General features: G+C 43.7%; 1 protein-coding gene across 2 annotated transcripts in view; it reads right to left on the bottom strand.

Annotated features, from left to right (window-relative positions):
• Positions 1-4787: 4787 nt before the first annotated feature.
• The window catches only part of SEMA5B (semaphorin 5B), a 264661-nt gene continuing 255324 nt past the window's right edge, over positions 4788-14124 (bottom strand). The window contains exons 23-24 of one of the 2 annotated variants that reach the window (XM_088058505.1): positions 9487-9556; positions 8932-9021 (exon numbers count right to left, since the gene is read on the bottom strand). In XM_088058505.1, coding sequence (XP_087914631.1) covers positions 9014-9021; positions 9487-9556 — 78 coding nt within the window. In that variant the 3' untranslated portion in view covers positions 8932-9013. Of the gene's footprint in view, positions 9022-9486; positions 9557-14124 lie in introns of both variants that reach the window. The other variant, XM_005519650.3, reaches the window with a different exon arrangement.

The raw sequence follows: 14124 nt of genomic DNA, 5'->3' as shown, positions 1-14124 counted from the left end.
CAGTTTGGAGATACCATCAGCAGATTGAAGGGTTGAAATCTCACCAAAGACAGGGGATGTGTGTATGTGGTTGGGTTTTTTCCTTTGGGCACAGCTGAACTCTGTCACCTTCTTGATTAATTTGAACCTCAGGTTTTTTTAAACAGAAAGTACAATGACAACTCTGACAGTGTTTTTTTTATGAATGAACAAAACAAACCACGTCAAAATGCATTTCAACTGTTACTGAAACAGTTTGTAATGTGTCTTCAAAGCTTTTGGTAACTGAGTGTGTGGTCCCTCAGCTGTACCCTCGAGGGGGAAGCACACCCGAGGTACCATGGGGAGCAGAGGTTTTGCAGTTGAGGTCTGACTCTCACACAGAGGAGGTGCTTGCTCTCTGCTGATCTCGTCAGGATGGCTGCACTGAGCTGATTTGGGCCAACACAGGGAATGTTGCTGAGCTTGGGGACTGTCCCCTTGCCTGGTCACAGCAGTGTGACCACATGGGCTCTCACAGAGGAGTGAAATGGTTGTGTGGGCAGAGAGAAATTCAGGAGTCAGAGCCAGGCCATGTGATCACATTGTGATGGGGGACTGGGGGCACTGGTGGGGGTGCTGGGCACCAGTAGCAGTGCTGGGCGTGCCAGTAGGGGATTCACTTGAGGCTTTCTTTACTTCTGCAGCCTGACTTCTTTTCAAGCAGTGTGTCTGCACAATGCTCTGCCTGGCCACTGCTCCTGGCAGCATATGAGGCTCATATGAGGTGTGAGAGAGTCAACAGCCTTGCTAAAATCAAGCTGCAGGATATTTCTTATTTCCATGCTATCTGCACAATGTGGTGCCCGTTCAGAGCAGGAAATTAACTTGCTCTGACATGACTTGCTCTGGATAATGCCCGGGTGCCCAAACACATCTGCCCAGCTGCTCTGTGGTGGTTACAACTCGTTCATCCGAGTCCCTGCTCCAGCGTTTTCATGAGCACGGGTGTTACCTGGGCAGGGCTGCGGTGCCCTGCCCCCCTCACCTCCACAGCTCTGAGTGTTGGCAAGGGCCCCACCAACCACGGATATTTCCATCCCTTAATAGAGATGCAAATGGGCTTCATATGGAGGGACAGGGCTGGGACAGGTTTGTCACTGCAGCATGTGGCCCCGCATGGCCCCAAAGCCCCCCTTGCAGGGAGCTGGGCGGAAACAGGAGACCAGACACGAGTCATGAGGAAACTTCTGTCTTTTCCTTTTCCTGCATTTTTTATACTGAGCCTCCGAGCACTACCGAAGGCAGGCTGGAGGGGTCTATGGAGCTGCAGCTGTTGCTCCTGGCCTGGGTCCCTGCTTTGCCCATGCTCCTGGGGGTGCTCCCACACCTCATGAGAACCCACAAAATAACAAAACTTTCTCTGTTTTCCACACAATTAAGAATTAAAGAGAGTAAAGGATGCAGTTGGGATACACAGTGAAGGTGAGAGAACAAAATTTACTGAGGCTACAAGTGAAACTGTTATGTTAGTGAATCAAATTAGCAACTAGAAAAAAAATGTGGTGGTAGACAGATTTGAGGGAAATTGGAAACTGGTTTCAACGTAATACTTTGCTCTAATTGTCAGAGGTGTCTTGATGCAAAACAAAACTGTTCAGAAATGACCTCCCTGTGTTATCGTGCAAACTAACTGGGGAAAAAAAATCCATCTTATTCACAGCAAGTTTGTTTTTACTGATCTTGTGCCTCTCAATTACTTTTTAATGGTCTGCATTGAAAAGAAATTCCTGTATGCACACTTGAGAATATGAAAACACCCAAATGATAGCTTATGATTTAGTAGGATTAAAGTATTATGTATGCAGGTGTAGCATGTTTCAGGTTATTAGCAACCCAATCTATTTTTTATGACATTATGGTGTAATTTTCTGTATGGAACTTCAATATAAGTCTTGAGCTGTATCGGAACATAAACTAAAATGTTCCTGACTCTGTCACTTTTCATGGTCTTTACTTTGATTAATAAATGCAACAAGAGCTATAACGTTCTTCAATACGAGGCTACGATCATCCTTCAATCAAAACGTGTCCCTCAGCTTTTTATAACTTTTTGCATCAAAATGTAGGGCTTGAGCAGCAGCAGCAGCAGCAGTGACAGGATTTCATTGCAGCTGAGCATATACAGCTGAAAGGCTCTGCAGAGAATGAATTTTTTTTTTGCTGGCTTGGCACAGAGAGCAGTTGTGCCCTTGGGGGCTCAGTGTCACCTGCAGAGAGCTGAGGAGCAAAAGGGAGACACTTACTGCAGATCTGGAGAAGGGTTTGGCACCCTGAATTTCATATTCAATCTTACCTCAGTGGGCACCTCGCTCAGAAATACCTTTTTTGAAAGGCACCCCATGTTTGGTGTGGAGCCTGTGATGGGGGAAAGGGAGCTTTACATTCAGTAACACAATTTGGTGTCCATAGAGACTGCAACTCATGGCAAGTATAACCCAGACCTGGGCCTAAGGATGTGGCCAAAGTGCACACATGGAGGAAGGGTGGATGCTGCAATTCCCCATCCCCTCTCAGGCAGCTGAGTGGATTTTGCAAGGCCATTGCCTGCCAAGGTCAGGAGGAAGCTTCTCCTTGTCCCTGCTGGCCCATCCTGCCAGCGCTGTCAGGAGCCCCAGCCCTGCTGTGTGTTGGAGAAATAACTCACAGGCTTATCAGGTTGGTCTGTTTTATTTCTGAATTATTCTTTACATTGTACAATATATAAAAATACAGAATACCCAAAAAAAATTCACAGTGTCTAAAGGCAGTGATTATAGTCTAGGTCACCTTTATGCTAAAGTACCATCAAGTTCGATTGCATAGGAAAGGTGATGTGCCTTCACAACAGAGTCCAATAATACTCTCCAGGTTTTGTTGTTTTGGGGCAAGCATTCTGTGTTCATATAATTGTTTCCCATGTATCCAAGATCCAATATTGCATCTGTCACTCTCCCACCTCAACCACAAGCTAAATCCTACCATTTCCATCTCACATACCATGCCTCCTCCCAAAGCTTCCTCTGTGGGAATGCTCCTAATTAAGCACATGGCTTTTGGGTATGGGCAAGTCTGGATGCTGTCTAAGGAGTGGTGTGGAGAGAAAGCACACTGCTGTGCAGCTGGCTGGCTTTTACATTGTTTGACATTTTAGTACTAATAACATTTTTGCTCCAATTATTAATGGCCCATCCACGCTGACCTCTGCTTGACTCCGTGGCCTGAGAATCAGCAGCATCCTGCTGGTGGAGGCAGGAGAACCAGAGTGCAGTGTTAATACTTTTCATGACCAGGTTTGTTTAAAACCAAATCGTGGCTGGGGCCTGCAGAAAGCCAAATGCTGCTCTTATAGAACTGAATCCTCTTGAATAGCAGGGGTGAGTTTGCAACTGAGGCTGGAGGCAGAATAGAAAAAGCAACAGGTTCAAGACCCAAACATACACTGAGCGCTTTTGAGCACTTATGTTTGTGGCTATGTAAATAGTGGGTTGCTGGTTTTGCTCCTCCAGGCAGGATTAATGCAGACATTAATTTTTCCCTAAATTCCTTCTAAAGAATCCTTCTAAAGAAGGAATTTCCAGACAGAACAGCTGAGACTGGGTAAGTCCTATAAGGACCCAGCTCCAGAGGGGTTTCTGCCCAGTTTTGAAGGTTCTGGCAACCAGGCAAAACAAAGTTGGACAGAAAGCTCTCTCACCTACCCCCAAACTGCTCTTGAAGCTACCTGAAGCTTCCTTCTAAAAAGCTTAAGGGAAAGATTCATCGGTTGGGAGTTTAGGCCTTGGCCATGAGGGCATTTAAGTGATTTGTTGAAGAATGAATCCTTCAGACCTGATTTTCTGGGTATTTCTCTGCCATGCCAGACAGCTCTGAGGGTGCTGTGCCCTGCCGTGTGTCAGGGCTGGCTCATGGGGGTGGCAGGTGAGACGTGGGGGCAGAGCCTTGGCCACTGACACAGAAAGCTCCAGAGACACTCATGGCATCAGGTGCCTCCACGGCTTGGTGGAGTTTTTTTGACCCTTCTGAAAAACAAAAGCCATGGGTTCACAGGGCTTCTTTTCCTACATTTCAGATAAAACCTCCTGGTGTGACTGGAAGGCAAGGCTTGTAAAGCTGATCAATAACTCAGAAGGCAGTTACTGACTTCTTTAACACGGAAGATGACATTTTCCCTGTTCTAACAGATGATGTGTTTTGCTCTAATGGTACAAGACTTGTTACTCCTACTTGCTATTTTAATTTGCTTTGCACAATTACTCCCTATTTATAATTACAAAAACAATACAGTGATACACATGAGAAATTTAGGAGGCTTATTATGAAAATATAAACAGTATCAAGTATCTCTTTCTTAATAACTCTTAACCAGAATGATTTAGGGGAGAATCAGCATTTCCAACTAGAAAAATCAATTTATTTTTCAATTAAAAAATTATATTTTATTTATCTCAAAAGTGGATTTTTAAACCTAATGGAAAGGGTACTAAATTTTTATAGGGTTTTTTCTTCAGTTTGTCCCTGTGGAATTTGAATACCAGCACTGCCTTTCTTATTCTAAATTTCCTCTGCAGGCATTTTGCTAAATATATATATTCCGTGTGTATATATTATAAATATATACTGTATCTATCCACTGATAGATGTATACACTGTTACAAAAAGAAGAGTAAGTTGTTACAGAAACTTTAAATTTACATTTTTATATATATATTTATATTTTTATATATATATATAACTCTCCCCCACTACATTTGGTACAAAGAATAAATCAATCTCAATGGACAGCAGTTTTCTCTCCAGGTGGGCTGAACAGCAGATTATCACTGGAGGCATCAAATTGTCTGCGTCAGACACGGGCTCCATTCCTGCTCTCTGTTGATTCCAAAGCAAACACTTCATTTTCTGAACATAAGGCAGTAGGAACAGTGGTGGTTAGACAATAAAAGTTATTCTCCTATAGTATCTGTACAGGTCATACATTTAAGAGCAGCCCTTGCTCATATGCTGAACATTCAAGTGCACCTTTAGAGCAACAGCACCTCTTATGTGAGGGTTTGATCCTCAAGTGGTTTGTCTGTCAGTGAGCTGTGAGTTACTGGCAACTGCTCAAGGAAAACCCGACAGCAATGGCACAACATCCCTGGATAACAGCACCAGGCACACCCCCTCGGCTGGGAGAAAAGCAACCACTTCCATGGAAAATGAGAGAATGGCCTAATTACAGATGTTTCCACTACACACTTGGCTGTAAGATTTCCATCATATTTCATGTTCTGTACACCTGAATCCCATCCAAAGGGGTTGCAGAGACACAGTGTCTCCAGACCTACAGAGAAACCACTCAGGGTTCCTCTTCTCTTACTTAGAAGGGAAAAAAAAAAATTATATATATATGTATAAGCATAATGAAATTTGTGGAAAGCAACACTCCCAAAGGAAATGCATTTCCACTCCAGTTTAAGATGGTGCTAGGAATAGAAAATTTTAGCAAGTTAAACTTCCAGCTGCAGGAGCAACTCAAACTTCTACAGATATTACAGACCTAATGCTCAAGGTGCCAAATTACCTAGACTACAAGAATATCCCTGCACATGGTGTCCTTAACCTGCCACATATTGGAGAGCTGAAAAAAAAATGCAACTCTCACACCACATTAACATCGTCCTTAAAGAACTGCACTCTCCTGCAAACATTAATTGAGTAATACAGTGCTCTGATTTCTTTTTTCACTCTCTCTTGGATTCTGCTTTCTGCTCAAATGGAGACTACAGCCCCTTGCTGTGATTGCCAATTATATGGAAAAGGGCTGAATCCATTTGGATGGCTGATAAGGAGGAATGTCTTGATGAAACTATAACCACATGCACCACCCTTAAAGCATCTGCCCTCCAATAGCCTACAAAATATCCACCTCCTGAGCACAATGGCAGTAATCACCCATCTTAGTGACTTGAACATTTAAATAATTTCATATGGTACTCTGGGAAAAAGAAATCAGTTTGCATCATGTTATTCTGTGAAGTGAAAAATTGAAAAAAATTAAAAAGGGGAGAGGGGAAAAGAGAAAGGAAGAATAGAAAATTGAGATAATTGCAAGGTTTGACTTGCTTGTATCCCCTCAAACTCCAGCTGCAATCTTGCCACGTGCATGGTAATTGCAGTGTGTTAATACAGGGAATCTTCAGATGGGGAAGCTCAGAGATGGCTTTGATTTTATAATGGCTGGAATGATCTTGGGAGCCAGTGTTTTCTCCTGAATCACATAAATTAAAGCTGGGAAATCCCATCCTGATAGTCTAATGCAATAATTTCCAACCCTTGGGCTACATACTTGTTAGAACTACTTTAAGTCAGGATTTTAAATATTGCTGAGGGGCATGTGGAAATTCAGTGAGACAGGGTGAACTCATTATGGCACGAGGCACAGTCATCACTCCTCAAATGGGATTTAGTGGCCTGGGAAGAGCCTCCCTGAAGGTTACCTGCCACCAGTGCTATCCTGCTTCCCTGGTGATCCTGCTCTGCTCCAGCTGCTCCTGCCTGGCTGTGCTCTTGGGGGTTCAGGGCTGCTGAACTACTCTGCCAACTTGGAGAGCTGTAGCAGGTGCTTCAGAAAGTCTTCTAGGTCTGCATCAGCTCCTGAATCCGCTGCTTAAAATCAATTTAAGGGCATCTCTCTCCCTCTGCCCCATCTATTTCACCTGGTGAGATCAGAGCAGAAACAGGACGAGCTGCTAAAAAAAGAAAAGCAGCTGCTGAAAATGATGGGCACTGCTGAACCTAAGGTGTCCTCGTGGCAGTGCTAATAACCCCACTTTATTACAAATATCCCTACAGCTTTCAGTCACTGCAAACTGAAGTCAAACAAAGTAATTTTAAAATGGGAGGCTATTTTATACTTGCCCTCTGGTCAAACCGCCGTAACACACAGGCTTGCAGAGTCACATTGGCTCTTCCTCGCAGGAAAAGCAATATACTTGTCACAAGCAACACAGGCTTTCTTCATTTCCTACCAGCTGCCTACGTGAAAGAGCTGAGTACACAGCCCAAGCTGGGCTTCCAAACAAGCAACTGCAAAGGAACAGCACTGAGAAACAACCGGCTCACAGCGAAATCTGAAACCAAGCGGGGACAGACAGGACTGCTGGGAACAGACCGAGCCGGGGGCCAGGCACTGGCACTGCTCGGGGAAGGTGCAGACAACAAAGCCAAGCTCAGGACCACGTGGAGCTCATGCGTATTTCAGGGTGTACTTTTATCTCATGCTCAGTACTGCGACATTCTAAAATACTTAGCATCAGGAGTTCATCATAAATATTTAGAAACACTGAATGATAACAGCGGTGAACTTGTTCACGTTGCTAACACACTGGATGTAGTTGTACATTAAGCACCAGCAATAAGTTTCCTTTTTGCCAAACAATTATGTCAGACAAACATCTGGTTGTAGACAACATGGCTTCTGCATCAGACTAATACAGTTCTTATAGACACAGTCACACACATACACAAAATACATTTCAAGGCTGGATATACTGTTTAGTAATGCCACCGCTCCAATTTACTTCAATAGCTGCAGCAGCATTTGTTTGTTGGGTTGTTTTTTTCTCAGAAAAATTAAAGAAATATTGGCAAACAATGTACATTACTCAGCTGTGTTACTATTTCATAGAGTACTGACTGGAAGACGCTATAAGAACGTGCAGCAGACTTTCTGGGTCATGTCAGACTATGGAAACATTCCTTTAAAAAATGTCTTCCCCCTGCAAAGTCAGAATCACTCCTTTTTTGAAAGTATATGAACTAAAACCCGATAATAAAACAAGAGGAAATATTAGCCCAAAGCATGGTGATTTCCCACAAGAAGAGCATGGCCTCTAAAATTGCCTCTCCTGGCACACACCATCAGGATCAAAGCTAGAACAAAAAGAGTTAACACTGTCTTGGGAAAAAAAGAGAAAGGAAGAAAGAAAAAAAGCCCATGGCTCTTGTGCGGCAATCATCACATCTCTTTTTCCAGTGATATAAACATCTTTGTTTGTTAGGCACTCCAAGTTCATGTCTCCAATGTTATTCCAACATTTACTTTTCTCAGTGTCTCACTGCCTGTATAATTTTCTTTTAATTAAGACTGGAAACATTCTGGAAAGCTTCTTTGGGTAATGCACTTCATTTGTGTGTTATTTCTCATCAGCTGAACTGCTTATTACCAAAGAAGGCTGCAGAGAGTATTTTCTGTAATATGAAAAGATTCTGTCAAAGATACAGGGAACACTGCCCTAGAAAGTTACTACTTTTTTTTGTCTCAGAAACATAAAAAAATCAAAAATTAAAATAAAAAAAGGAAAAAGAAAATGTTCTTCAAGTTGTTGGTATGATGGAGTCCTGTTTGGCCTGTCCCATGAGCTGTGTGTCATCCAGCGCACCACTGTTGTCCTGGCTCAGGAAGGCTGCATCCAGGCCTACTCTAGGAGGCCGCCTCTTGCCGTGCTTGGAGTGCTCCCATGTGCTGTGTGTGGCTGCTCAATGGCCACCCAGCCCAGCACACAGCCCCTTCCTGGATAGCCTCAGCCTTGGACAGCCTCAGCCTTGGACAGCACGCTGACCTTCCAGCCATAAACAGTTGCAGTAGAAGAGCCATCTCCAGACAGATATCCACAAAAGCTCTGCAGAACGATCCATTTGAATTTTTGTCTTTGTAAGGAGATGTGCTGTTTACAAGAAACACAATTAACAAAAGGAAAAAAAAAAAGACCCTACTGTACAATATTTACATCTAGAAGCTGGGCCAGTATTTGGTCCATAAAATCAATTTAAAAAAAAAAAATCATATAGGAAGTTATCCAGTCCCATGGTGTCTGTCCATCATCAGCTGTTGGTAAAGGTCCTTCCAGGGGAGGCCTCAGGCCTGTAATCATATTTATTCAGTGTACTGGGATAATAGGTTGTTGTGTACACATTGGTTTGCTGCAGCGGGTAGAAGTTGGTTCTGTCGTCCGGTATCAAGTTGTTCTTGTTAAGTGTCTGTAAAAGAGAAGAGGAGATGACAGGCATGGCCACAGTGCCACACAATTGCTCTTTTCTACCTGCAGACACCTCCCTCTCACCTGCCTTCTTCAGCACGGACTCTGCTGCGGCCGCCACTACCTTCCCTCCGGCTGGGAGAGCAAGCTGGCACCTCGCACTCGCTACGGGGCTGGGCTCGGGGACCACAGCTCCTGCCAGGTCTCCCTCAGCGGCCCTGCGCTCAGCTGCTGCTGGGGATGGACCCAGAGCCTTCTCCAGGGACACGGAGTCTCCTGGTGGATGGCGGTTTGTCTGAACACCATTGTCACACAAAGCCATGCTGGGCCTACACAAAGGTTGGCAATTAATGGCAGCGCTCAGTTCTAACCTCGTCCAAAATGCTCTGGTACAGCCTGTGCCTCCCTCTCAAACCAGGTGCCAAATGGCAGCTTTTCCTCCTTGGAAGAGCAGGTGTGCATTTACCTGATCTCCATCTCCATTGGTAGATATCCAGGTTTGGACCCCCCGATATTAAGTGTGTCACTTCTGTAAGCTACAGTATAAGTGACAAATCATGGTCACTTTTTGAAAATCTAAAATTACTTAAAAAAATTTAACAACCACGTAACAATTGTTGGAAACAATAACATAAAAAATGAGAACGACAAATGCCCGTTTCACCAGAAAAATTTAGAAATGTCTTTTTTTTCCCTCCCCTCTTCCCACCAACAGAGAGATATCCCCCTCTCCCCAGATTTTGCCCATTGCTATGCCAGCTGTTACCTATGTACAAGGATAAAATCACACTTTGTGTGTATGTGTGCAATAATTCCATGGAACTTTCTCCTACCTCACAGTCATCTGATTTCTGTGAAATTTGTCTGAGGTACTTTTATCAGTTTTTTTACCTAACCCCCAGCTTAAATTTTTCATGCCTATCTCTGCCTATGTCAGTCCAAAGTGCACCTTTAATGGCTGTTGTGCAGGGAGCTCACTCCTTTGATGTGGGAGTCAACACTAGGCATGCTGCTACAGCATCCTTATCTTCAGGGAACATTTAATTAACAGCACATTTAAAGAGAGGATGAGCATCTCTCCTGTCAGGAGCAGAGATGGAGAGGTCTAATGAGCCAGCTAGTCCTGGGCCCTAATGGTTGTTCTGGCATGATCTGATGCTTCTTTAGTGATGAACCACTTCACCTCAGTTCCCCCTTGAGACAAACACCTCATGCCTGACCCAGCTCAGGGCAAGGTGAGAGCTAATTAACTAATGCTCAAGTCCAGAGCTACCCAACTCCTTCAGCTTTACTCATCCCATTGAACTTCAGGCAAAGTGGCTTGGCCAGCAAGGTGAGAAATCTCTGTTCTGCCTGAGGGCAGGTACAGATGGAAATTCCTGGGGAAGGTTCTGTCCCCTCCAGCCCCAGCAGCAGCGGGGTGACCTGGCAGCAGTGGGCTCTCTACAGATGGGGAGCAGGGTCTCACCCTGTGCATGTGCCCACTGCACAGTCAGGGTTTATCCACATCCCAGCTGTGACCGCTGAAAGGATCAGCTACCCTGGGCTCAAAGACAAGACCACAGGCAGTACATTTATCTCCCTATTTCTTTGTAATCAAATCATTTTATGGCATGGGGAGGGGGAGAGGAGGAGGAAGAAAAGAAAATGTTTTATTCTAATCAGCAGACTGACAGCTACAGCTACCCTGGGAGCTTACAACTCCCAATTTCATACAAGATGTTAGGAGGAAAAGCTTTCCTGTGACAAAGCTACCCTGGCAAAGAAATTTCACAATTGCTGAACCACCAAATAAGTTTTTCAGAAATGAACACTGCCTGAAACATCTCACATATGAAAACTGGAGAAGACCCAGCTCCCCCCTGGTCTGACTGCGATCTTCCCCTGCCTGGAGTCCCTAAATTGATCCCACAGCACAACACTTGTAGGAAGCAAGGAGAGAATTTGTATAGGCATGCTCTAAGTGACAAATATTTTCAAGAAATGAGAATTTGTGCCCTTCAATATCAAAGTAAAAAAGGAAATGTCATGCTCTGCTCCCAGTCACCCAAAGAAATATTAAAGTAGTGTGGCCAACAGTCTGCTGCTTTGTGCTGGAGGCTGGGAAACAAGGAAGCCAGCCTCAGTCCTCCAGTGCTTGCTATGCTTCCTTGGGGAATCCAATTAACTGCTCTGCGCTTCCGTGTCTTCTGACCCAGCTTGAGAAAAAAAAAGTTTGAGATTCCCTGAAAAAAGGCACTTTACTAAATACTATCACCTAGTGTTTGGGGGATTTGCTCTCTGGTGAGCCCCACAGGTGTTCACACTGGCTGTACATGATGGCTGCTGTTTCCTACTGATGTTCCTAGTCCAGGATACCCATTACCAGCACTGCAACTCCATGGCCACAGCAGGAAGGAAGATGAAGAGGCTGAGTGCCACTGCCACAGGTCCAATCTCATTGTTGGTGAATTGCATGTCCATGCCAAGCACAACAGAATCCTGAGCATTTCAATATTTATGGGATTATATGAACAATCTGATCACTCATGTAAGTGTGTTTGCAGTTAGAAGTGGGGGTGTCTGAGGGGAAGGGTCACAGTTCCCTCCCTCGTGTGGGCTCTGCCCCCGAGTTCACACAAGAGGCAGAACACTCACACGCACTCATAGGCTGCTTCCCCCAGTTACAGCCAAGTGCTGGGCGTGTTAAACATGACTCTATCGTACCATATGCATACATTTAACTTTGTTCAATTTTCTCCATTGATATTTTTAGCCTAAGTCATCATTCAGATTTTCCATTTGTTCCTTTTTCTCCAGCAAGGCCTTGCCACTACTTCCCCAAATTCTGCCTCTGCTCCAAATCTTTAAGTCATTATCCACTGACCTACTTGCTTACATTCTCCCAGATGTATCAAAACATCTTTACACGTAACAGTATGGGACTTCCAGTACTACTCCCAACTCTCATTCTACAGCTGCAAGTATAAGCTGTGTAAACATTTCTTACACACATAAACAGATCAAATGTTTCAATTTACAGTCATGAAAATTTCAAAACTTGATTTAAAAAGTAGAGGAGCATCTCCCCACTCCAAATTAAAAGGAATTCCATGTATTTTTGAGAACCTAAAGTGAAAATGATACTTAGCATCTGATACTCATACAACCAATACTAAAATTAGGGCCATAATGTAGGTCCCACAGGGTAACATATGATGGCAAGATTTCCTTAATCTGCTCATGTAGAAAGCACTCAGCTTTTCAGAGCTCAGCATTCTCTCTAAGCTCCAGATATTCCTTTCTATTTTGGGGGTTGTGGAGGAAGAGTCAGCAAGTTTCCCAGGAGTTTTGTAGGTTAATCTTCACTAGCTATGCAGCACCACAATCCCAGTGAAGTCAGTGGGCAAGGACAATTTCCCCCAACCTCACGGTCTCTCCACTATTTCTCTGTGAGCAGGTGTAATTTCAATTCTTCTATCTCCCACCCATGACACTTTCCTCTTTAAAGAGGTAAAAAAGAAAAAAATGTTGGGTGACCTTCCCTGGGCACTTTCAAAGCATTTTTTCCGGTGTTTACAGTTACCACCACTTCAACCTCTGAAGAAGCTGAGCAATGCAGTTCACCTTTCCATGGCTCATCAGAGATGTGCTGCTTGTGCCAGGGCTGCACAGGTTTAAGTTTCCACCTTGGAAGTTTGTAATGTTGAACATCCCAGTGTACTACAGAGAAAAACTTCCCCTTTCCTTCACCACAGGATGAGTGCAGGCATGAAGGAAACAGGGGTAACAACTCCAACCACTGCTAACCCCGGTCATCCACTGGGAACACAGGAGGAGGTCTAAATTCAGGTCCAGGGAGCAGACAGCAACTTTGTAGCCAACCCATTCCTCTTTGTAACTCCAAATGAAGCCCATGTGCATCCCTCATCCTTCCGCTGCAGAAATCAAGGACAACGCTCCTGCTGAACTCAGTGACACAATTTTCCCTAAAAGAACTGAGACAGCCTTTCCAGCTCTCCTTGTAATAGCATCCAACAGACCTCCTGTAGCACCCAGTGGGATGGCCTTTACGCCCCCTCATTCCCCAGGAAAACAGAGGGATAAGGGAATTGTGTAATGATGTAATGAAACCAAGATCCAACATTTAGGTTCTTTTGTGCTCCTTTTAAGCCATTTGCTTCTTGCAGTGAAATCAGATTGAGCAAAATGCCTTTTTGATGCAGATCAGCTGTTTCATGGAGCTAGCCATGCCTTCTTGTTAAAGGATGTTACTTTTTGCATTGTAGGAACATTAGCCAAATGACTCGGTTGTGGAAATAATATTAATATTATGAAACATTTCCCAAAGCTTGTACATCTCAGGAAGTACCAGGGCAGAGATTTCGGAATTATAATTAACCAGTAAATTTGGGAACAATTAGCATAATAATTACATTTTAACAAAATAAACTGTACAACTAAAATAGCCTCTTTTGGCAATAACTGACACCAAGAAAATACATGACGTCTGGCCCACCCACATACTCCCTTTCTTCTGATCAACTGGATGCCACAACACTGCTGTGCCTCTTGAGCTAAGAATTACAAATAACCCTGAAAAGATGGATAGTTGCCAGAAAGACCTTATGAGACCCACGTATTTACTCCAAGCTAGGAGTGATTTTTAAGACTCAAATGATTCCTCTTTCTGATTTTTCTTTAAAATTTGCTTAGTGTCTTACGTCAAGCAAAGTATCTCACCTGATGCTTTTATAAAACCTCTTAAGCTCTGCCTACATGAAGCAAAGGAAGCAGTGGCCAGGGTTTATGTATTGAGTTTTTTCCTGATGAATTCAATAAAGCTGTTTGCAGGATTTACAGTGAAGTGTAGATGTACAGATGAGGAACCTATTTTCTATATAAGAAGGTTATTCATCTCAAAAAGAGATACAAAAAAATCCCTCTGGGACACTAAACTTATGATTGCATGTTCTTTTTGGATGGAAGCTTACCATATTTTTAGACTGGAGATTCTTTGTTCACTGCTATTGGTAAATAAATTAAACAACCCCCAAATGACGGCAGCATCTGTAGATGTGCTCAGGTTGACAATAGAACTAACATCCAATTATCAGAAAATGAA

This window comes from Pseudopodoces humilis, chromosome 8, assembly GCF_049639895.1.
Source record: "Pseudopodoces humilis isolate 2021_Gansu_Grassland_sample_001 chromosome 8, ASM4963989v1, whole genome shotgun sequence".
NCBI classification, from domain to species: domain Eukaryota; kingdom Metazoa; phylum Chordata; class Aves; order Passeriformes; family Paridae; genus Pseudopodoces; species Pseudopodoces humilis.
The sequence above is the reverse complement of the archived record's forward strand: the minus strand, read 5'-3'. Positions and strand labels throughout refer to the sequence as shown.